The 26,094-nt window shown below is 38.1% G+C and overlaps 1 protein-coding gene across 2 annotated transcripts in view; it reads left to right on the top strand.

The window, feature by feature from the left end:
* The window catches only part of LRMDA (leucine rich melanocyte differentiation associated), a 673,100-nt gene that overhangs the window by 638,066 nt on the left and 8,940 nt on the right, over positions 1–26,094 (top strand). The window contains exon 7 of one of the 2 annotated variants that reach the window (XM_042862912.1): positions 1,024–3,189. The exons of the other annotated variant lie outside the window; for it this stretch is intronic. Coding sequence (XP_042718846.1) covers positions 1,024–1,103 — 80 coding nt within the window. The 3' untranslated portion in view covers positions 1,104–3,189. Of the gene's footprint in view, positions 1–1,023; positions 3,190–26,094 lie in introns of those variants that run through there. 2 annotated transcript variants of the gene reach the window in all.

The raw sequence follows: 26,094 nt of genomic DNA, 5'->3' as shown, positions 1-26,094 counted from the left end.
ACACTGGAGAAATAGATGCAGAATATAAAAACTTGCATACTTCATTGATACTGGAGGTGGCTACAATACCTGCTATGTGAGTTGTGGAAAGCCAGAACTACAGGGGGTAGAGGGTCAGCTCCTCCCCCATCTTTACCCTTTACGTATGGCAGTGACTGTCTCCTTTTGGCGAGGTTATGTGTGCACCTATGGGGATGAGCTAGGTACGTCAGTACTTGCTGTGCTAGACATTCCCATGATAGAGGAGACTCTTTCACCTTACTTCTGTGTGTGAGAGGTGACTTTAATTTGACTGTATGTGCCTGGGGGAACAAAGAATAACTCTGCTAGTAAAATTTAGCATCTTTGAGGATGTTCACAGGTGGGATGTGACTGTGAACTTACGCTTTTGCATACCACTTAGTACCACCAGAGGGGATGCTTTTGAATAAAGTCATGAGATCTGCAGGTATGTATGTCTCAGTCACAGCAGTTAAAGCTTCCTCAGGCATCTTACCTCCTGCATGTACAGAGAATAATGTGCCTACTCTCCCAAAAGCAGTGTTCTGACTGATTTTTGAAAGCATTCTCCATGTGCACAGATATTTAGCATAGTTAACTATTGAAATTGTTTATTATTCACTGGGAAAACCGTTTAAACATAGAGTATGGAGACTGCAGACAGTACAGAATGTGAGTCCAATCCATGTTCTCTGTTTTTCAAAACCTGCAGAGGGTTACAGTGATTTAAAATACAACGTATGATGTACCAACGTGATTCAATTTTTGAAGACATTTATGGATATTTGTTGAACAGGATAGCTCACACAGGTATCTGAGCATACATTTTCCCTGTGGGTTACACGCTGCTGATTGAAGTGGTAATAGTGGATATTTCCAATGAACAAACTTTCTTTTACAAGACAAGAGAACCATTCTCTTCCCTCTTTCAAATTTTTCAATTGTTTTTGTGCTTCCGCATCACTTTCCTAATTGTAATTTCCACCACTTTCCTAATTGCAATTCATTTCCTCTCTCCTGTAGGCATCTTGGGAAAATGTCGCTACATTTACTATGGAAAACATTCCGAAGGCAACAGATTCATCCGAGACGACCAGCTATAAAACACTGCATTCTTTCATGCCACTTCAGTCCCTCCACACGAGAAGCACAAATTGAATCTAAATTTTAAGCCTGTAACTAAAGTCCTCTAGTGCCTTCTGCTGACTTTGCCAGGCCTGTCAAGATCATCCTTCCATCTCAGTCTGAGTAGTCACATAGAGATTGACATGATTGCCTTTAAGCAGGTCCCATCCACCAGCGTGACAGACAGCTGTGGCAGAGCACCCAGCCTGACAGGAGGAGCGCATGATGGATTGCCTGGTCCAGCTGCTGCACGCAGGAGAGCCGGGGTCACACCTGGGCCTTCACTGAGCATGCTCCATTGGCTGGCGCCACACAAAAGCAGCATGTTTATCTCCCCCTCGCCTGTTGAGTGAGAGTGCTGGTGATATCAAAGTGTTTACAAAAGAGTAGGGCTATAATTTCAGATGAAAAAGCCCCTTATCTGCTCTAAGTTTTTTTTTTTTTTCTTTTTTTTTTCTTGTGAATTAAGTGCTTTTGTTTCTATCATCTCCTATATGCTCACACAAATCCTCTTCACAGGGTATTCTTGGTTTTTCCACAAATGAACCTGTATGGATTACTCTTTTTTTCAACACGAAAAGATATATCCAGAAAATATTTCATCAGTGAACAATCAATTTGTATTTTTGCTTATAAGGGAAGGAAAAAGATTTGAGCAGTTTTACAGACAAACAAAATTTTCTAGTTATTAAATAACATCTCAAATTTGTTTACCTTGATCTTCAGAAGAGGGGTCATTTTTAATACTGCAATAGTAGCATAGGTTCTCTCTGTAGTTGGAAAGGCACTCAATTATAATATTGACAGTGTATATTATTCCTGGTTTATTATGCAATATATATTTTAGTTGTGTAGAGAGTGCATTTAGAATTAAGCACTTAAATTTGGAAGGAAAAAAGGGCTTAAAAAGTGGGATGTAAAATAAAATTGCCACCAGATGGATATGATTACTCAGCAGGGAAAAATGTCAATAAAAGTAACTGGCGGAATTAACATAATTAACAGCTTTACTAATATGTTCTGGAGAAAAGTTCAGTTTAATCCCATTTGGAGTCTACATATGAAAGGCTACTGTGAAGTTTTCAGTGAAAAACCAACAATGCATAGCCTATTTCTTGATTCTCTGAGAAACGGATTGAGATACTTGGAATCATGAACATCTTTCTGTGAAAAATGATCCTGATAATTAACAAATATATCATGTTCAGTGCTACTAGTTACAGTGTGATTGGCACAGGAATATGCAAACATACTGTCCTCTGGACTGTTCACAATGCATGCATATTGTTCCTGGCTGAGTGTCACCACTCTCTGGCTGCGTTTGGCTTGTCTGTAATTAGATGGTGCTCTTAATTTACTTTCCTTAAGGATAAATGTTAATTTTTAGAAGTTGTCCACTGTTTTTGTGCGGAGAAGTGAACTGCATGTTTAAGCCAATCACAAAATTTGATCTGTGTAAAATAAAAAAAGTAAAAAATTTGACTGATGGAGTGACAGAGGAAAGTTTGCTGCTGCTGAGGGTTTGAGGCCTTGCACAGTAACTGGAAGACTTCATTTACTCAAGAAGTCTGTAATAAATCAAGCAGATACTTAAAATCAGTGATGAACAATATAGAGTGATCTAGTTCATACCACTTCCTACACAAACTGGTGTTTGGAAAGTAGGCTTTGGTCACTTGTAATGAGTCTGCTAATGTCCTGCATAGTTACAATAGTTACAATGTCCTGCAAGTTATCCTAGGAGATACTAGAGAAAGGAAAACTACAGGCCCATTTTTTTTTCTTTTTCTTTTTTTTTTTTTTACCCCCAGAAATAGTTCTTAAAAGTATTTATGGCACTTGTCTTCTCTCTTGGCTACTGAAATAACAGCAGTTCTTGTTTGTTCATATTATATTGTTCTTTTTGAAGCCTACACGTGTTTTGGCCATGGCATATTATAAGCAGCAGGTTCTGAATACGGGTGTTTAGAATAACCTAATGTCACTTTCAGTCTGGTTGCATATATGTTCTTGTCTTTATAAAAGGCTTTAACCCTGCCTCAAACAATAAACAGCACTTGCAAACTGACCGTATGATTTTTCCATGTTTATTTTGCTTGTTTACTTTGCCTAATGTCAAAACTATTTGTATCATTTTCAGAAGTGTTTTCTTCCATGCAAAGCTTTGGAGGCAAAAAATATTTTTGGAATGAGAGATCTGATCACAGTGCCATCCATTTTCGTTTCTGTTTTGACTTAAGGGATTATATACCTATAGTTAAATATGATAAAGCCCTAATTACAACTTGCTTAAAGGGAATTCAAATTAAATGTCACTGATTATGGAAAATCAAAAGGATAAAAGGATTGAGCCCTGCATCCCTAAACCTCTAGGTGGGGACTGGGGGGGTAAATCCCCACCCGCTGTGAGGACAGAGCAGGTCCGAGACAGCCTCATGAGACTGAATGTGTACAAGTCTATAGGGCCGGATGGTGTGCATCCCAGGGTTCTGAAGGAGCTGGCTGAGGTGGTTGCCAAGCAGCTTTCCATCATATTTGAAAAGTTGTGGCTGTCAGATGAGGCCCCGGATGACTGGAGGAAGTGTCATTTCACTCCCATTTACAAGAAAGGGAGCAAGGAGGACCCCAGGAACTACAAGCTGGTGAGTCTCACCTCTGTGCCTGGGAAGATCATGGAACAGATCCTCCTGGATAACATGCTTGATCACATGAGGAATGGGCGTGTGATCTGAGAGAGCCAGCACAACTTTACCAGGGGAAGGTCATGCTGACCTTCTGTGATGGAGTGACAGCATCAGTGGACAAGGGAAAGGCGAGCAATGTCATTTACCTGGACTTGAACAAGACCTTTGACATGGTCCCCCACCACATCCTTATCTCCAAATTGGAGGGATGTGGATTTGATGGGTGGACCACTCGATGGATAAGAAACTGGTTGAAAGGCCACAGACAGAGGGTAGTCATCAATGGCTCTATGTCCAGGTGGAGGCCGGTAATGAGCAGCATCCCCCAGGGGTCTGTCTTGGGCCTGGCGTCTTTAACATCTTTATCAATGACATCTATGATGGAATCGAGTGCACCCTCAGCAAGTCTGATGATGATACCGAGCTGAATTGTGCAGTTGACACGGTAGAAGGAAGGGATGCCATTCAGAGGGACCTCGAGAGGCTAGAAAGGTGGGCCCGGGTGAACCCGATGAGGTTCAACATGGCAAAGTGCAGAGTTTTGCACTTGAGCCGGAGGAATCCCAGGCATCCGTACAGACTGGAAGGAGCGGTCCTTGAGAGCAGCCCTGTGGAGAAGGACCTGGGGGTCTTGATAGATGAACTCAACGTGAGTCAGCAGTGTGCCCTTGTGGCTCAGAAGGCAAATGGCATTCTGGGTTCCATCAAAAGAGGGGTGGCCAGCAGGGACAGGGAGGTGACTGTCCCCCTCTACTCTGCTCTTGTGAGGCCCCATCTGGAATACTGCGTCCAAGTGTGGAGTCCCCAGTACAAAAAAGACAGGGAGCTGTTGGAGAGGGTTCAGAGGAGAGCCACGAAGGTGATCAGGGGACTGGAGTACCTCCCCTATGAAGACAGGCTGAGGGAGCTGGGTTTGTTCAGCCTGGAGAAAAGAAGGCTGCGGAGTGACCTCATTGCAACATTTCAATACCTAAAGGGAGCCTACAAACAGGAGGGGAATCAACTCTTTGAAAGGGTTGATAACCGCAGGAGAAAGGGAAATGGTTTTGATTTGAGGGAGGGAAAATTTAGGTTGGATGTCAGGTGGAAATTCTTTACAGAGAGAGTGGTGAGGTTCTGGAACAGGCTGCCCAGAGGGGTTGTGGATGCCCCATCCCTGGAGGTGTTCAAGGCCAGATTGGATGGGGCCCTGGGCAGCCTGGTCTAGTATTAAATGTGGAGGTTGGTGGCCATGCCTGTGGCAGGGAGGTTGGAGATTCATGATCCTTGAGGTCCCTTCCAACCCTGTGATTCTGTGATTCTGTGATAATATATGAATAACAAATCAATGTTAGAATATTGTTTAAAATCAAGTATGCAGGTTTATTGCTTTTTATATAAACATCAATCTTTTTTAATATGTGTAACATTTTCTTTTCAGATGTTTTTGCTTCTTCTGCACGATGTCTTTAACCCACTGGTTTGGCTAAAATGGGTTTAGCTGATGAAGATAATTGGGCACTAATAAGAATTGAAGATATCTTCAAACACCTGCCTCTTGAATGCTGAAGTGGAAGTCCATAAGAAAAACAACAAGGAAAACCCTGAAACAAACCTGCCTTTCCATACATGCAGTTAGCATTTGTAAAGCCCTTCAACCTTTTTTTTCCATGTTTTCTACTTTGTCAGAAGTTCCATGTGTTCTGTATGGATGGACTATGATGGAAGCTTGAGCAAAAGTCTGCCAGCTCTTAAAAACAGCACAGTTAGTAAATTGTACACAGACACATGCAAGAGCACTCACAAAGAAAGGAAAAAAAGTAAAAATAAAATGTATGTTGTTATGGGAAGACTTTTAGCTTTAGTAGTCAACCTTTGCAATGGAGATAGAAGCTTTTGTATTTTCTGGACTTCTCTGAGTACAACTGCTATTAAGATAATTAAGGCAAAATACAGGTTTATTTGGTAGCATAATAACAAACATCTATTGTGCAAACTGTGCTTATGATGTTTTATTAGTGCTCCTTTCTTTAACACAATTACTTGTTTAGAAAACTCATTGAATTTCAGCAAAATGCACTGACTTTGTTGAGCCCTGCAAAGTTACTGTAACAGTGTGGTTTATTTGAGTCTGCAGTGTAACTTATATGATGTGGAAAGAAAGACTTTCCTTCACATCATCCCATGTTTCAGCATTACCTGGCATCCAGAAGAGTACTTGGATTTAAGGAGGGGACACCTGTGTGAGAAGCAGCAGCACATGCAGGTGTCCTGCCAGCAATACTACCCTGGTGTGTCCTATTAAAAGGCAACCTTTGCATGCTCTTTTGTAATTGAGATGTTTCTTAGAAAAGAACACCTTCTGTTCTTGCTATCCATTCCCAAATCTTTCTTAAAACTGTCTTTGGCCATAATACCTACAGGTGACTTCACTATAGGGTGCTGCAACCACAGCTTCCATGCTGGGATGTTGTCTCCTCTTTCTGAATTCTTTCTGTTGGTCGGTTCCCATCTGTTGTTTCTTGTTGAGATTAAAGTTTTGTGCTGATGAAAGCATGTACGTGAGGACGCGGCAAGTGGTAGCTTCAGCAGTGCTGGGGCACAGCACTGTTTCCTTTCTCCTCAGAGGAACCTTCTCTCCAAGAAAAAGATGGCTAAGTGGCTGTAAATGGTAGCAAAATACAGTGCGGAGGAGTCATTCAGCATCTATGGCAGTCCAAAAAAGATGGCCACCTGTACTGTGTAGGCTTTAAAGCTGTTCTGTCTTGACAAGATGAGAGTCAGGATTATGATCCTGTACTCCTCCTCTGCCCTAAGGGTGAGGTGGTAGCTACCACCACATTTCTGAGTCTTCAGAGAAAGAAAATGTGCTGTACAAACCAACCCTGAAGCCCCTTAGTTAACACCTCTTGGTATTGCTGTGGAAGCAGTTGCTGCCTTTGGGACTCCTGGGTCCCAAAATACCTTAGTGCTCTTATCTTGAAGCAAAAATGTTAACTTGTGCTTGACCAGCACTGCTAAACAAATAGTGTAGGTTCATCTTTACTGTCTTATTTGAGGTGAGCCTCCTGCCAACATCCCAGTATTTCTTTTTATTCCAATAAGAGGTGTATAGTGAAGGCTAGTGGGACAGATGGAGGGAAAATGACACAGAGAATTGTCTAAATCACTGGATATTGGTCTTCCTGTTTAACTCTGAAGAAAGAAGCAAATCTACCTGTGCTCACGACATTTATTTCTACAAATTACAGGGTTCACTTATTGCTGATAAGTATGTTAATTTTTTTTTCCTGTCAATTATATTCGCATCTTGGGAAAAGTTTACCTCCAGCAGAGCTTTGCTAGATGCAGCATTTGTGGTAAGGTTCTGAATGAGTGCATTTTGTATAGACTCAGACTGAGCCTCACCACTGTTGGCATGTGTGGCATATGTGAAAGAAAGAGATTAATTTAAACTTTCCTGGAATATAGCTATTTGTAGGATCAGTCTGGGGAAACCACAATGACTCAGGTGATATCAAGTCAGGGTTCTTGCATGCTCTGCTAGCTGTTGTCCTCTCTTTTTGTCCTGCCCTGTCTTTATGTCTGCCCCAGTTATCATGTCAGTGCTTCAGTGCTCTGCAAGCAAGAGATGACATGAAATAGCTAAGTGCTCCCATTTTGTTTTTCAGGTGAAATTTCTGCTTCTCTGTTTGTGATATAAATATTGAAATGCATAGTTTGCTTTTTATAGTGTCTTTACATATACACCTGGTAAACATTACCTCTCACTGCATAGTCTTCTTCCGGTACTTAGTTAAAATCTTTCTACTCCTTATAATAGGAATAAAACCAAATAAAATATGACTGTGAGAAAACAACCATATACTGCAGGACTGTGGCTGTGCTAACCAGTTCTATGACACAGATGGGCACTGCTATATACAAGCAAGTCTAAATCGCTTGAAGGGCCAAGCTGGCTTATGCCATCTTGTCTGGGACCTCTACTGAGTTAGCCTGTAACTGAGTAACTGATATGGCCTTTGATTCCTTATTCCACTCTGGCAGTATTAGGCAGTTAGAGACTATTGTCTTACCTACAGTTAATACTCATTTTACTTCTGATATTATTAGAAAAGACTACAAAGATCTCAGACAGGTCCACAAAAAAATGACTTCTTCCAACCATTTTTAACTTGTTCTTAAAAAATCTTACGAGTATTTTATTTGGCATTTGTTATGTGAGAATGTGCAAGATACACCCACCACTTCTATCTCATCAGATTTACTTGAATTAATATCTTTTCCATGCGTGATACTAAATAACTGAATCTTTCTAAAAGTTACCTTTTAGGTTAGGTGACTCTTGTGGACTTGCCTCTGGTAATGTTGTCAACCTGGAGTTGACCCTTTCTTAGAGTTGCTGACAATTAGATTAAGATTTCAGATCAGGATTTTCACAAGCCTTCAAGGAGCAGATATTTTTAAGGACAAACTAAGTCATGGTCATGGCACATTCACAAAATATCATCATCATCTCAACATCCTTAGCATTTTAAGGGAATAGCATGTTGGAAAATATATTTAGTTCCAAGTTGTTTGTGTTCATAGATTATAATGTAAAAGTGTATTCTATCTTATCGCATTCCATGCAATGTAACGGCTGTGAGAGTAAGTTTCTAAGTATGTTCTAAACAACCTCCCAGCACAAGTTTAAGATTTCTTGGAAATACTTTACATTCTAATTGAATGTTTTGCTGCCAATGCAAAACCATGCTTTATATTAATTTTAAATTTGTGTAGAGAAAAATAAATAATAATTAAAAAAAAAGAATATCAAACTAACTGAAATTGATATAGCTGGTATAACTTTTATTTGCAGTTTTACTGTTACTTTTAAATTAACACTATTTTTGCAGTCCAGTATTTAAGGTTAAATACAGGGAAAACAAAAAAAGGTTAATATATCTGAATACAAGCTGCTTATACATTTTATAGGCTTCTCTGATTTTAAAAGACCTTTGCAACAATGTGTGCATCCAGTTATTCAGCATTTAGTGTATATATCAAGTCAGGGGACAGTTGTGGACTTCAGGGAATTTTCAAACACACATGCTGTTCAACCTCAGTAATTTTCTTTTTACCTAGGAATTGTTTTCAGAAATTCCCATATAATGAAATTTCTGTTTAAGTTGATAGCTGTAAATGAGGGCACAGTTGCTTCATTTCCTTTTGACAATAAGCCAAATTCATCCCTGGTGGAACTCCATTGACTTAACTCTACTTGAGCTAAGCTACACTGGGGATGAATTTGGCCCAGCTTGAGGTTTTTTTTATTCATCTTTTCTTTAATTTCCTTTAGCTTAGTAGTCTATTTAGGGTTGGTCAGAGGATTACAATGCAGGAGAGGGGAAAAGAAAAACTTCTCTGCTCAAGATCATTTCCTTTTTAATACTCTACTGATTTAGCCATGACTTGTAATGTGTTTCAGGTAGCCAAATTTCAACATCAATTTTGGAAGAAAGTTCACTATACTTCGAGTCTGTTTCCTTGGCTACTTCCCAAACCACCAAATCACCACCTACTCTACAATGTGGATATTACAAAAGGCAATTGAATTGTTAGTGAGCTTGGAAATACAGATAAACTAAAGTTATCAATTGGTGCCTGATGTGTTTAGTTTGAGTTCCACTAATTACACACCTCTTTGGCCATTACTTCACATGAAGGTGGAGCTGCAATATCTATAATATCTAACATACCTTCCCCTCAGCTACTGCTCGTTGCACTTGGGTTTCTCAGAGTTGGGTGTTTTCCGTTCTTGTGATGCTCATGCCAATTTTTTTATTTTTATTTCTTTTTTAAATAAGTTTTGGTTATTGTGGATTCACACCCAGTAAGTTTCAGTTTTGAGAAGAAGCTGAAAGTGTTGTTCAGCCAAAACCACTACTGAGCTGTAAGTGGTTTTCACCTGGAACTGTAAATCAGCTACATTCACTGAGGGGTTAGCAAACCTGGCCTGAATGTCAAACCTCTAGCAAGTCTCCCAGATCAGGCTAGTTCTGGCTTTCATTATGAAAGCTTTGCACAGATCTAGCTAAGCCCTCATTTTCCACTTTCAGATAAATGCTTTTTCAGCTGTATTTATGAGGCTTAGGAGTAAAAAACCTACCAGCTGTTAATGTTAATCACAAGTTTACAGTATAAGCACATTCTGAGTCTTATCCTCTTCCCTTTCATGTCAGGAGCAAAGCTTTCAATATCAATGGCAGTAAGAGCAAATATCACAAAACACAGGAATACACACGCAGTTTAAAAAGAAAAAAACAGGTCTGCTTTGAGCTAACGAAGCCAGGAATAGGATGCAGTAGTCTTGCATATTTTGCGCTGTATATGCATTCACTCTCATCAAGGAGCACTCAGTGGCAATATGGAAGCAAGCACAAGTTTCAGCTTAATGCTGGAATTATTTGAATTTTCTAATGAGGCATCAAAAAAAAAAAAAAAAAAAAAAAAAAAAAAAGGAAAATCATGCTCTTTGACATAAAGAACCAGAATATGCAGTAAAAAAATATGAATGTCTATCATCAGTTGTAAGAATAAAGCCCAGATTTTTAGTTCTGAGGCAGCAGCTGGCTGATAAATTCCTGGAGGGTTTGCCAGTTGAAACACTGTTATCTGTCAGAATGGAAATTAATATTATTTTACAGAAGTTTAGTCTATTCCAGAAGTAATTATTCTTAAGCACTTAGTTAGATCTGATGTTTTTGGTGTGTGGATTTTACTCCAATGAAAGCATGGTGGATTTGGTCTATAAGACATTCTGTTACATTTGTCATTTGGTTTTTAAAACTGCAGTTCTCATTTTACTGAATTGAAAAGCCAGACGCGCTTTCTGAAAACTGAGCAAACTTTCCAGACCTCCAGACTTTTCTAACATATGGCTTTTTTTTTTTTTTTTTTTTTTTTTTTTTTTTTTACAAGAAGGTAGAAGTCTAGAGTTGAGGACTATTCAACAGGAGAGGTGGTTTCAGTTTGTGCTTGTTTTAGTGGTTTACTTTTGAAAGCTACGAAAATAAAAAATATATGATTCTATTTCCATATTGGAAAAGTGTAGATGGCAACATGCCCTTATCTGATAGGATGCTGAGACTAAATTAACTAAAACATTCCTGTCATCTCTGTTTCAAGAAGATATCACAATAATTTCGTTTTCACTCTGTTTTTATTTTGTACAAAACTTTCTACTTTAACCCCCTTTAAAAAAAAAAAAAAAATAAATTCCAAATAAATGCCACTGTTAATGTCATTGTTACACTTCATCCCTAAGGGTATTGCAACATAAATAACAATGATAACAGTTATAAATTTTTTGAGCAATTTGAGTTTGAGGCCATATTTTCAGAATATTATTCTCATCCTTCTATCCAATGTGCTTGAAAATATCTCTACAAAAAAAAAAAAAAACAAAACAAAAACAAACAAACAAACAAACCTGTGGTTTTGTTTGCCTTCAGAATCAGGGCTGTGTCATGATCGCATAAATTGAAGTAGCTCTTGGCTAATGCAGAATGCTATCTTTTATAAGAAGTCTCCTATCCTGATGACTGCATCTCTCCTTATACCCTCGGAGAAGAAAGGAAGCATCATAATAAGTCTGGGAATCTTATTTCTCGTTGCTTAACCAGTGATGCACAATTGAAAATAGCAAGTATATTCTGGTCCTTTATACCTTTCTTTCTGTCTCTCACTCACCAGGTCTCTTCTTACGTTGAATACTAAAGAAAATTCTTGACTCTATGCAGTATAATTCTGGTTATTTGTTTAATATCAACTTTTTTTATTTGAACTTCAGAGCATCAAGGCAGCATTTGCTTCAAAAATAACTCATTTGGAGTTTAGTAGAAGTTAAAGAAATTTTGCTTGCAATGATGGTCTTCCATCTAGTAAAGAAATAAATGGTGATCCAGTGCCTCAGAGTTAAAAACAAAACCAAACAACAATATCTGAATGTCAGGATTGAATGCACGTTGTGGTGTGTACCCAGCAAATGCTGGGTGCGGCACTGAGGATTGAATCACTCACCTATCCCAGAGCAAGAGTAGATTGCTTTTTAGGTTTGGCAATGCTCTCTACAATGTCTCAGGTTACCCTCTGCTAAATGTCCATCTCACATCTGAGTCCTGCTTTCTTTGCTGTCAGATGTAAATGGGCAGAATGGTTCCCCTATAAAGCAATCACTATCCCTAGAATCCCTCTAGAGGATTTATCTAGTACTAGTGGGAATCTTTGCCTCTATGATATGTATTCAAAAACACATGATTAAATTGCAAATTTGCACATATGTTCTAGCTCATGTGCCACCATTGCATCTCTCTTCTTGATTATTTTTTTTAATAAGAAGCTTAACTAGGAGCCCAAATAAATATTTTAATAAGCTAAAATTTTTGTATGTCCAACTGCTAGTCAAATTTGGCTGAAACACTGCCAGATGAAATGGGCAAAGAGAGCCCCAGAGTAAAATTACACAGTGCTTAACTGTGTGAAACATGTCTGGCTGCCCATACACAGTCACAAATAACTCCAGGAGAATCTGAAGAACTCACGCTGCCAGGGAAAGAAAGAAAAATGGCTGTACCAATTAAACCCAAAAGGAAAATGTCATAATGAAAGAGTCCAGTTTTAGTCTTTTTGTTTGTTTTAATTTTAAAAGACAAAGAAACCCCAATGTGATATTACAGAATTACATATATGTAATTGATTATTATGTAAGACTGCTCTGATCTTCTGAACTGGGTTTTCAACTCCTGGAGTCCCGCCCTGTTACCCCTTATTATCCATTAGCAGATCAATTTTCTACCTTTACAGTTTATATTCTTATCAAAATATTAATTCTACCAAGCCTTGGAAAAAGCACCCTATTGTACTGTGTATCTTATATGCCAAATTATTCCACTTTAATGGAAAAAGAACAGAAACATTAAGGAATTCATGTGTATCTGAGTTGTGCACATCAATCTTCTAAGGCGGCACATAACAAAGGTCAGAAATAGCCTAGCGCTGTGTTTTGTGTAGCGCATCATTCTATGAGAAAATGTGCCCAAGTTCCTCCTAAAACATTGTTTTCAAGCATGGTTACTACCGAATATATTTCTAAATGACAAGGTTTATTTGCCTGCATTTTGATATGTTTAGGGGAAACTCAGGCTGACAGTTAGAGGAGGCAGGAAGAGGGAGCTACAACAAGTTCCACCCAAACACAAAATGTCATCTCTTCCCCAGCTAGGATACAGAAGCATCCTGATGAAAAAAAGAGCAGACATTTAAAAGTTTCTGACATGTGTCACAGATGCAGCCATTGAGCCACTGCTCCTGATGTAGCTCGAAATGACAGCATCCGAGCCATTGGAACTGGCTGCGGGACATTCAAAGTTTGGTGTGTGTCGCATTAAATACTTGTCATGGCACATCTAGAGAATAAAAAAGACAAATGGACACAGGCAGTAGTGATAGTTCAGAAAGCTTAAAATAAAGCTTCCCAGTCTAATTGATATTATCAAGCTGTGCTAACATTTACCAGCCACCAAGTAGGCAGACAGGAGGTCAGCACCCTTTTTTCTGGAAATCTTCCCCCAAGTCAGAAGCATAAGTCTTTCAAGCTTTCTGTAAGGGTGACCCAAACACATGAACTGTGTACTCAGAAATAGTATTGACTTGCCAAAGAAACTCCTTAATAATCAAAATGTATAAATACTGCAAAGCTTCAGATGTTGATGAAGCAACTTGTCATGCATGCCTCCCTGTTATTTATTAACACTAGCTGAGAATCCAGCCAATAATTATGATTATTGTACCAAAGAGTAAAATTTATTGATTTATTGATTCTATAACTCTGGATATTTTACAACCTGCTTTTTTGATTGCATCCTTGTAAAGGTGCAGACAACTGAAAATAACATTCCTTGCAAGGTATAATCATGTTAAGCTATCAAGATGACTTTCTTTGAAGTAGTGCATCTCTTAATGCTGGCCCCCAAATTTTCTGTAAATAAAACTGATTGTTTGAAATGGCTCAAGGATTGCAGCAAAGATCACTTGAATCAAGAGCTTCATGTCAAGTTTTCCAGAGAATTTATGGTCAGCAGCCCATTAGCTTGTCATTGATTGCAGTGGATGTCTGCCTACTCCTCATCTAGCTTCCAGTTTAACATAGGGGCTACTTTTCTCTTTAACAGCCTGGGAGGTGAGTACAGAGGATTCAATTTTAGCATTTTCCAAATACAATCAGCCTCTGATAATGCGAATCCTCTGGCAAGTCAAAGTGGAAAAAAAACTCTTTTATATTAAAAAGTCAGAGGTACCTACAGGCTATTGGAATGGTTTCTACTTAAATCTTTTGGCTACCTAGGCACAGTGATAAATCAAGCATGGGTTTAACAGTATTTCCTTCTGTATATTAAAACAGACATTATAGATGTTACGGTGGAGGAAGAGAAGTTTCAATGAATGAATGTGTTTACATTTTTTGTTCAGCTTAATGAGAGGATTGGCAGATAAATTTGTTTTTTGCCTTAAATCTATCCATTTTGTTAATTTAGAGGAATGCTGTTTTGTTGTCTGAGATTTAAAAACATTTTTTAAACAGTCTTCTTCACTTTCCCCCCAAAAATACAGCTAAAAGTGGAAAACATTGTAAAAACAAACAAACATTACCGTACTTCTATCTTGAGTTGGAAATACGAAAGTGATAAATCATTGAAGATCTCCCTTTTTTTAACCTCACATGAAAAATAGCTTTAGGAGAAGTCAAGTTGGCATGCTAATATAGACCTGGACTCTGAATGTTTCTCTCTATGACAGCCTTAATATCAGCTACACTGACATTCAAACTTGCTTGACTTGGGTGCCCTCTGGAAGAAAAGGATGCTCAGAATTAGACTCCTCCATTTCATCATTTCTTATGCCTTGAAGGGTATGTTTATGAGGGATTCGCTTGGCGAACCTATTGTTGTGTCTAAACTAAAGGAAAGGCTAGGCACATAGTTCAGTGGTGAGGTTGCAGCAGGTACCAGTATTGCTGACGGACAAAGCAGGTAGATGCTGCCCATAGGGATTCTGTACAAAAGATAATCTGCCTCAATACCAGTGCAGGGGAAAAGATGATCTTTGAGTCTGTCTTTCTGCATAAGACAGGTAAAGTGGAACTCCTCTGGAAGATGGAGTTTGCCTCCAAAATTCTCCTCTTCAGAGATATGTAGTCAAGAACTATGGAGATAACAAAGCCGAAGAAGCATGGCATAAATGATTGGACAGTGAGGTGGGTTGAGAACTGGATGACTGGCAGAGCACAGAGGGTCGTATTGGCAGTGCAGAGTCTGGTTGGAGACCTGTAATTAGCGGTGTTTCTCAGGAGTTGGTGCTGGGTCTGGTCTTGTTCAGCACCTTCATCAATGACCTTGATGAGGGGATGGTGGCCACCCTCAGCAAGTTTGCTGATGATATGAAGTTGGGAGGATTGGCTGACACATCTGAAGGCTGTGCTGCCATTCAGCGAGACCTGGACAGTCTGGAAAGCTGGGCAGTAAGAAACCAGATGAGGTTTAACAAAAGCAGATGCAGAGTCTTGCATCTAGGGAGGAATAATTGCATGCACCGGTACAGGTTGGGGGATGACCTGCTGGAGAGGAGCTCTGCAGAGAGGGACCTGGGTGTCCTGTGGATGACAGATTGGCCATGAGCAGCAGTGTGCCCTCGTGGCCAAAAAAGCCAATGGCATTCTGGGGTGCATTAAAAGGAGCGTGGCCAGCAGGTCGAGGGAGGTGATCCTCCCAATCTACTGTGCTCTGGTAAGGCCTCATCTGGAGTACTGTGTCCAGTTCTGGGCTCCCCAGTACAAAAAAGACAGGGACCTCTTGGAAAACTTTCAGCTGGTTTTGACTATTAGCACAAATTGGTACTGAGTGGTTGTTCACCACAGTTGGTTCAGAAAGGAATTAGAATGGGAGACTGAGATTGTAGGTTCTCTTCACTTTTGGATAATATCTTCCTGCTAAGCTGCTTATAGTCTGGAAATATCTAGTTCTGACAAGGTTTTTGTATGTGTTACATTCTTACACACATTGAAATTATGAAGTAAAAACAGACACATGAATTAGTAAGAAGAATATTGTAGGGGTTAAAGCATGGGGAATGCCTCATGCTCTTATAGTAATGATAATGATGAGCAGTAAGAAAGTCAGAGTGGTTGGAAGTATATTTTTAAACCTGTTTTTTAAATATTTGTGACTGTAGTTGGCAATCTTCATAAATCACATATAAGTGTTTAATGATCATTGCTAGTCACTGTGTTCCATGGAGCAGAGATGAGGTTGTGGCAGAAGGTCCATTCCTAAGTATTTTTCTTCATTGTGCATCACCTACTATTGAATACAGGGTTTGGTTATTCTTTATCATAATTGAGGAATTAGTTCAAAGAAATTAGAAGAAAGTTCAGAACAGCTTCATTTGAATTACTGTGTCAGGTTTCATCCATTTGTTTTTTGTCTCGTGCATAACTTCTTTTGCTGTCAATTATGCAAAAAATTTCATTATTTCTCCCCATAACAGAAACTCCTTTTGTTGATGGTGGTGTTTCTTTTTGTCTTGTTTTTTGTTTGCTTGTTTGTTTGTTTTGCAAGATAATTCCAGAGCATTTATGTAAGCTAGAGTTTTCTTATTTGCCTTAATGGGAGTTACCCCACACTTTGCAATGAATCATTGGCACTGCAAAGGAAGATAAGTCAAAAGACCCCTAGAGAGCAATGTTGATTTTAGGTATTTCTCTTCTGTTATAACTTGAATAGCATTCGCCTGATTGAGTTAATTTGCTACCTTGTAAAATAAAGCCATAATTGTCATTATTAAGTGTAATTAACTCTACATCTGATCACTGTGCATAATAGAAAAAGACAAATATAGCATAAAAACACTTCAATATCATAATTACTGGTCCATTTGTAGTGCTCTTTTTAAATATGCAAATGCGAAGTAATTTGATTGAATGTGTTGAGCAATGTTGCTTTTTACATATCCTGTGCCAATTACAGTCCAAGATCCAGTCCTTTTTAGCAACATTTTTGGCTTCAGATGTTCTTTTAATGGCTAACTCTGAGAAGGAATGAAAATAAACAGCCCCATGAAGTGTGCCAGGGCCACTCCATAATGCCATTTCCTAGACTTGTACATTCTATTTCTATTTCTATTTCTAAGAATACTTTGAAAATTTTTATTTATTTAGTCTATAGATGGAAAACTTGAAGTGTTAAACCTAGTTATACAGAAATTCAGTTGGAAAATAGTCTTTGTTAGTGAAGTGGAAGGAAAAGAATTTTATACTGTACAGCGGTAATTCACTGCATTTTGGACCAGATTCTGCCTTAACTGCAGGTCCAGAATGGACTTAATTGGTTTTCCTGGTCTGTTGAAGACCCTTGATTCTAGTGCTGGTTAGTTGCCTGGCTAGTGAAGAGAAGAGCAGTTCCAAAGTTTTTAAGGCCTTCAAGATGTCAGTCTCAGAAAAATCTTTTGCCTCATAAATGAAGATGTGCAAAAGCCTGAAAGCTTTCCTAAAAGTAGATAAAACAGCTTGGATCTTTTCTTCTTTTGGGAATTGGCCATTTTTGTCTGCACTGATTAAAGAATCTAAATTCAATGAGATTGCTTGGGAAATGAGCTAATTAATGAGAAAAAAGATTTCAGGATTTGGCACTTGGATAGGAATGTCATGGACTTTAATGGGATTATTGACCAAGGGAAGAGGTTGCAGGACCTCAAGATAGGCAGTTTATGTAAAAGAATCTATTTATCTTGCCTCTGAAATGAAACCACTGTAGTGATTAGCCTTTCTGAGGTCTGCCTCTTTATGCTCAGGTGCTACCTCTTTTTCTGCACTGTTTTTCTAGTGCTTATAGCAGCATTACTCCAAGTGCTGCTTCACTCAGGGTGCCACCGATTTTCAGAAGAAACAAATTTCCACATTCCTTTAACATTTGGTAGTGAGGTTTGGGGTACTTTGTTTTGGTTTATTTCTGTAGTGGTCACTCCAGTAAAGCAAAATAGCAGTTACAAAAAGGTATTAGGAAGGAGCAGGAATGCAGGGGCAGTGGTGGAAAATTTGCCCGCGGATGGGAAAACAACTTGCTGCGGTTCTGGACTATCTTCTGTACTCTCTCACAGAGATTGGTTGCCTTTTTTAATATAATAAAGGATGAAATGGTTAAATACATCACAGTTTTGCCAATAATAGGTGTTGGCGTATAAGTCTAACTGGCAGTCAGACTGCCCAGGTTATTGATTTTACTGTCTAATAGCTGAAAGAGATGTTATCTTGATTAATTAGAAGTCAAAAAGAAATGCATCTTGCTTCTATTAGATCTTCTGGCATTTGCTTTCTTTTTTTCCTCCCTCTCCAATGTTGTTGTACATGTACCTTTAAAATGTTTTAAACAGAAAAGCTATCAAGGTCAGCAGTATACAAGCCCTACTGACTTCATTTCAGCTGTCAGTGAGTCCTTAAAGCATACACTGATTTTGGTTGTGGAAGGCATTCTTTTAAAGCATAATGCTGTTCGTTTAACCTCTACAAATGAAAATTCAGTGGGATACTATTCTTTGTGCTCTTGAAATAACTTATTACCTCATTATACTATTGGGCAGAAATGCTGACATGCTGTCTGAATATTACTTCATATATTTACTGATGGTTTTGCAGGAAAAAAATATTTTCCTGTTTTGGATTACTTCGTGTTCTACAGACTTGCTTAATGCTTACTGTGAATAAGCTTTATAAAGACCAATTCAACACGAACATAAAAATGTAGAAAACTTTGTATCAGCTACCTGAATTATGGTCAGTGAGATGAAAGGAAAGAATGATGCATGATAGATGATAGGAAAAAAAAAGTCCAGGTTTATTCAGGGAAAAAAAAAATCAACAACTTGTAGTGATATAATATATCACATTAATATATCACATTAATAATAATTTCCTGGTGGCTGGTCCTTTGTATGCTCTCAGAAAGCCAGCACAAAAAAAAAAAAAAAAAAAAAAAAAAAAAAAAAAAAAAGGTCTTACTGCATTTATAAGCAATTTACGTCTCACAGACAGAGTTCATCTCAATCTCATGAGTAATCATTTGTTTTTGCTACAGTTTTTCTCTGTGTTAAATAAGAGTATGATATATTTTACATTGGGTGTGATAAAATGAAATAACTGTGTTTGTATTTCATAACATTAGAAGAGATCTTTAGTGCTAGAATTGGTCTGATTTCAAAAAAGTTATAAAAATGCAAAGAACACATTTCATTTCTTTTTGAAATCTTGGGAACCCCATAAATACAGTAGCTTTCTGCTCGTAACAATATGCGCATTAGAACAGAAAACACAAAGCACTGACAAAAACTTTGCTGCTTCGCCTACTGTTTATATGACTTCCTTTTTTCTTACTTTTTCCACAGTATTTTAGCATATAGTTACTCTGTTTATAAAATGCTGAATTCTTTCCACTAGGTCTTGTTGTCATGAAAGAATAGTGACTAAAGAAGAATGGCCTCCAGCACTGCACAATTTATAGGTGTGGAGTGGTTTAAATATCCAATTTGTAAAGCTTCAAACTCAATTTATGTACTGATTTTCTGGTGGAGTTTAGCTAGACAAAGTGTAAAATGCACAAGACTTCTAGTCAACTACTGCCCCCACTTTGCTTGGCAACTTGCTGTTCACCCCTGGGAGCTGGTTCAGTCCAAGCAAGTGTTTTCTGAAATAAGGATTTCAGATATGCTCTGAAAAGAACAGGATGTAAACCAAGGCAGCCCTTGCTCACTGAAATCAGCTTTCTTACCATTTATGCAGATATGTATCATTTTTTGCAGATAAACAAAATGAAAATTTACCACTGCAACTGCAAACGTCCACAGTCATTTTTTACTGTAGACCTGTTGAAATACTGACATCAATTTTATTTAATTGAAATTCACTTTTGTGCTTCTGATCGTTGTCATATGGAATGCACTGAAAAGCAGGCTTAGGTGGTAGTCATAGCAGCCATCTTGCATTGCACTGCCACCTTCTGTTCTGAAAGTTCTTCCTCTAGGCTGGGGTATAATTCAGAACTTAGCTTTTATTTGGTGACTGTATGTGAGGGGATGCCTGCTAGTAACGACTGTAGTGCTGAATCTTGTTCTGTAAAAACTTGACTGAAATTCGCTCTATATCAGCTTTATCATATATCTGGTATGTATATGGTTGTTTCCATCTGGAATAGGCACTGAATCTTTGTCCAGCTACGAGCCAACACATTTACTTCAAATTCTTACAGAGAAATGGAAGTGAACTGGAATGCAAAACAATAGATACTGAGGAGTGCAGGCCAATGTTGTTATTATCATTATTTTTGTTACCCATCCCTCTATATAAGTGATACCCAAATTTGTTAAAAACTGGCAATTTTTTTTAAGTATGTAGGTGTTTCAAAGCCTAACCATTACAATAACAGGAAAAAAAAAAAAAAAAAAAAGAAAGAAAGAAAGAAAGAAAAAGAAAAACAAATCACAGATGTTTTAAATCTTTATGGTTACAACCACAATATTGAAAAAGAGACCAAGTAACAGTCCAAGCCACTTGCCTTGGAGTTGGTGGTGTGTGGGAATTGTTGCTAGCTTACATATGGCACAATAACAAAGAGACCCTGCACATGTTCAAGGCACTGGGCTACACAGTCCTGAATTCCCATGCAGGGGAGCTGACCAGGTCCTCTCTTTTCTTCTTGTATTTCCCCTCTTTTTCAGCCTTGCAGCAGTGCTTCTGATCCATTCTTCTTCCCCAAAGAAACATTTCTTCTTAGTAATGTCACCCTCCCTTCGTGAAATAAAGGAAAATAAAAACTGTAAAATATTGATTCTGGAAGCTTACATAAGGAAAATACAAAGTCTTTCTTCTGAGTTTTGGAATTGCTGTCAGAGGGCTGCCTCAGCTGTTAAGAAGGGCCCAGCTAATGCAGTCAGGTTCACTCCATCTGCCACAGTTTTGAGTGACAGGTATGGCCCAGTGCACATCCACTGAAAACCAGCATCAGGGAATGACATACAGTTTGATAACATAAGATGCTTAGGTTTTTTGGCTCAAGTGAGATGTTCAGAGCTAATAGCCCTGTGAGCAGAGTTTCAGCTGTGATCTGTACCTTGAGATATCGGTTGTGTCTGGCTCAGGAAAAAGGAGAAAGAATGAAAGCTTATTTCTAGAAAGGTTTCCGATGAGCAGCATTTGTCATTGAAGGGGAAGATGGGTATAATTAGCTTGTCAGTCTAGTTTGGGCTGAGCTAGCTTTCTGTGGTAAGAAAGATGGACTAACTGCCAGAAGAGCTGACAGGCAGTCGATAATGCAGCAATTAATGTCATAAATAATTCTGGAACCAATTATATCAAAATGGACTCCAAGCTTTAAAAAGGAACAGAATTCCCTTATTCTTCCTGCTAACAGCAAGAAGCAGCTTTCATTTTTCTCTGTAATTACTTTTCGTTGTATATAGCAATAAAGTAGGGCTTTTCTGTCCATATTTAAAACTTGTCGTTCTTGCCTTCTGCCTCTTCCTAAACCCTCTTTACCTCACAGGACAAGGTTGTTATAGCAGATCTCCACTTAGGTGAATGTATAATCTTTTCACATGGTTGTTACATGGTAATTTCAGCTGCAGCTATGACTAGGAGCCAAGTTTTCTCAAATGTCATGGTCAATGACAGCAGAAAGCACTAAACAGTGGCATTTGGAAATAAAGACATTTGAGAAATAAATTGATTTGTCTTATTATTTTAAAGGTTGCTCTGACTTTGCTTACACTGAACTTATTGATTTTTTTCCTCCCTTCTTCCTGTATGGTTACAACTATGGAATCCAAGCCAAACTATTCCCTTTATGCTGCAAACACAACTCAGAGCAGCCCTGAGAGTTAATGGGCAATCCCTTACAAAAGACAGAGTTAGAAGTACTCTCTAGAGTGATATTCTCATTAGCTGTCTTCCCATGTTCTGTAACACATATGTAGATAACATAAAGTCTGTGCTGGAAAAATCCCACACAGTACTGCTATTGCTAATGGTCTTTTCTGTAGTCTCATCTGCTGTTTAAAAATAATAATTAAAAAAAAAAAAAACCAATAAAAAACTGTAGAAGAAGTAAATTACTGTAGCATTCGTTCACAGCTTTGTTCAGAGCCTGACAAACGTTTCCAACTTTTCAACTATGGTGGCATTTGCTCCTGGGAGGTTGGGGAAAATAGTTCATGAAGTTCCCACTGTTTTAAAACCAGAAACATCTGTTGGTGTCACATGCAGTTTTTTGGCGGGATCCAAGACTAAAGAAATCCTGCAGCTGATCAGCTCGCTCCTTAGCAGTAGGTGTCAGTATGGTGAGTGGTAATTACAACAGAGAGTTTTAGAGGACACATGATAATTAGGCCAGCTAACAAAAGCATAAACACTGACATGTACCATACCTAAAATGAGAAATGCGTCTGCTATGTCTGCACATTTTTTCAGACTGCAACAATAGAAGCGTAATCGAGCCCTGAAAAAGGAACAAAAGCTTTCAGATTTGGGAAATGCAGCTCACTGTTTCAGTAGGGAGAGAAAGAGTGAGAGTATTTTGTGGTGCGCAAAGCCCAGGCATTCAGCAGTGGAGACCCAGCTTCCCTTCCAGCCCTGCTACACGGATGATGCTGAGTTACTTTGGGGCTGCCATGTGCCTATCATTGCTGATTCCCTGTGTGAGAAGTGCAGAAAAGGCTCACCTTGCAAAGGCAATATGAACATTAGTGCTTTTAAAGCTTTCTTAAGCAGTTGGAGATCCTCCACTGGAAAGGGCATGGAAATTCGGTATTATAAAAAGGAAAGACTATCTGTTACACATCTTATTTCTACTCTGCGTTCCAGTAAGGCATGAAAACAAGGAACTGTGTTTAAGTAATACTACCTTTGTTAAAATACAGCACATATAAATTAAACTCAGTTTTTATCCAAATGACCCACTTCAACTGCAGATTACGAGAATTGTTAGAAAAGATAGAATCTTTGAGGGATGGCTCTGCAGTCTTTCAGTGGTTGTGGTCTCAACATTCTCTTTGCTCTGTTTCTGTATTTCTGGTAATAGTACTTCACTACTCTCAAGCCCCAAGTCATTAAATGTTCACTTTTTCTTCTAAGGAGATTTTGATGCTTTTCTTGTATTCATAATGATTTCAAGTGCAAAACTGAAATTGGTCGTCTGCAGTCTGAAAAGAGTGATCTAGCAAGTGGTATCATTGTTTTGTCTGCTGGACACCTTGTCACTTCTTTTCTGGGAAAATTCAGTTCATTGGTCAAGTAGACTGTACAAATAAGACAAGCAACTGCACAAAGTGGCAAATTAAATGAGGCTAATTTAGCCACCACTCTGTGATGCTCTTCTCTGTCTTTTACCGGTCTTTCTCTGCCTTCTAGTCTTTCTTCTGCCTTTCTTGTCTTCTCTGCCTTTTACCTCAAAACTTCTTTTGTTGCACCACTGTTTGCACTGCTTGTTATAATCTGGCTTGTCTGAAAGACCTGGTATGTCCAAACCATGACAGATTTTTCTGAAGTTGAATTCTTTATCATGCAACCAATTAAGAAGCCAATCTGATGGTGGACGAGGAACAGAAGGGAAAGGGGGGGGGGAAAAGAAAAAAAAAAAGTTGTACTAGTTCAGCATATCTTTGAAACATTCATGTCTTTGAAATATGATTGTACACATCACAGACATTGATTCCAGTGGTTTGAAAATCTGACCTTCATTAGGTGCCTAAATGAGAATTGAGGAACTATAATATTGTTGTCTTTAGACCACGAGCTCTGAGGGCAGTATGATTTCATGTGAATTTGTGCAGTGCTGTTTCAAAAGGGATTTTCTGAATGACTTTAATAGAAACAGTAAATAATAAAGCATGAGTGCACAGGATATGAGTTTCTTCCTAGCACATTTGTTGTTGAAAGAAGTGTTTTATCTTCTGCAGTGTCTCCAGCAACCAGACTAACATACATTTATTTTTAAAGCATATATCATATTTTACGATTTGGCAGATAGGTGTGCTTAGAAATGTTTTGGTTCATGCTATGTGTGTGTATATATACCTACATATCTATATATACATATGTCTTTCCTGAATCTTTCTAGCTCACGTCTTGAAATTGCAGGGAACTGATCAAGGTAAAAAAGGGAACATAACAGAAAAGGTTAAGGTAATAGTATGTAAGTAATAGTATGCTAGCTACTAATAATAGTAAAACCTACTATGCAGCATAATGTGAACAGGTCTATGAATCTATACTTGGCTAAAAAGAGGGGGAAAGTAAATCTTGCTAAGGAAAAGGAAGAAAAGAGTGTCAAGTATGTGGAATGCTAACTACTGTAGTATACACAAATGGTTATTTACTAAGCTATTAGACTTTGTATCAACTAAGTTATGGACACTAATGCTAGCACTTCTGTTGATGTTGATGGTGTACTTTAGTGGACGCCTGAAAGTTTCACATTATACACTACTGCAGTTTGCTTTTGCTTACACAATTCTTGAGTAAAGAGGAAGGACAAATAAATTAGTCTTATTATGATATTACAAACCCTCACAAAAAAAAATTGATCTTGGATTTAATTTTTAGTTTGTAATGGCTTTGTTGAGGGAGAGCTTAAAAATTAACCAATCCTTTGTCCTTCCATAAGACTGCCTTCAAATGCTCCTACAGAAATTACATATTTTTAATGTTTTGAGTTTTGAAGAGGATTAGCTCAACATCACTTGAATTCTTGCAATCAGCAGTCCTACTTTTCTTTGGATGAGTAATAATGTCAGGTGTGTTTTTGGACAAGTCTTGAATCTGCGTATGGAGGGGGAATCTGCTATCCTGAGTTAAGACCCAAATGTGGATCTACAGTGGGACTCAGAGAGATGATATCTTCTAGAACTGAATGAATTCAATTAGCACAGTCAAAAGATGCACAAAGAAATCCAAGAGAGGGATGCTGAGAAAGTCTTTTCTCATAAAAAACGGAATCTGATAATAATATAGGGCTATTTCTCTCTCAGCAAATGTAAAGCATATATGCTGTGCCTTTAAATGGATGAACACTAAAACTACCAAAAGAATTAGGACACCTTCCAGTTCCTCTTTAGAGTAGACGGTAGAAAAATTTTAAATTACTACTGAGATTATTTAATCATTTTCCTTTCAGAGACTTTTGCAGGATTAATGCTGATATCCAGTAATAAATTTTAATTTCACCCATACTTTCTCCTGAGGTGCCTTTTTTTGTTGACTGATTCCAGATAAGGGTAGTTGCTCGTGATTCAGCATTAACAGGATTATTGTTTCTTGTCCTCTCCTTCTGCTGATGGGGTTCAGTTTCTTTCCTTTGGTTAATGTGTCAAACACTTCCCTCTCTCCCCACCACCTCTTTCGCTTCCCAAGTAACTAACTTTGTTGAAATACATAAGACAATAAAAAAATACACAGTGTAATCAAGAATGAAAAATAATATTGTATACCACAGTAAATCATAGCCAAACAACACAGGTATAATAGAAATACCTTTCCTATGTCTGATCCACTAACACATACTTAGTCAGATAACAAATAACATATTCTTGGAGAGAGTGCCCTGGATTTGATTTATTTCTGAGTATAAGTTTATATGAAAAGGCTGCCAAATCTGCCTGTATAAATCTCAACTATCTGAAAATGTTGTGTATGAAGGAAGTGAAAAATTAAGAAGGTGTTTCTATCCTAATAGGGTATGGAGGCAAAAGGTTCTGCTTTTAATCCATTTTGGATATGCTATTTCTCTGCTTGGTACCTGGGAAGAATTAAAGCAGAGCTGGAAAAAAAATACACATATATGCTGTGCCATATTCTGGTTTTATTTTTTGCTGATGTAAATCTGGAGTAGATCCACTAAAGACTTCAGAATTATTCTGGCTTTGTCCTAGTGTAGCTGACAGTGAACTGAGAACCTTTTAAATTAAATAATGGTTAAATCTCACATTGTTAGGGTTTTACAGTTTGGTTATAGTGGCCATTGTTTGTTTGAACAAATGAATCTAAAAGAAATCATCTGAAGATACGTGTATACCACTGAAGAAATGAGAATAACAAGTCAAGGTCAATATGAAAATCAAGAGTAAGACAATAATTTCTGTAACTATTGTTTCAAAATGTATATTCTTGTCTAGCAACACTAGACCTCACTTAAAGTGTCCGTTTAAACAGTAGATAAAGAGGAGACAT

The sequence above is a fragment of the Lagopus leucura genome, unplaced genomic scaffold (assembly GCF_019238085.1).
Source record: "Lagopus leucura isolate 7727_CA_CO unplaced genomic scaffold, USGS_WTPT01 Super-Scaffold_739, whole genome shotgun sequence".
Lineage (NCBI taxonomy): Eukaryota > Metazoa > Chordata > Aves > Galliformes > Phasianidae > Lagopus > Lagopus leucura.
The sequence above is the reverse complement of the archived record's forward strand: the minus strand, read 5'-3'. Positions and strand labels throughout refer to the sequence as shown.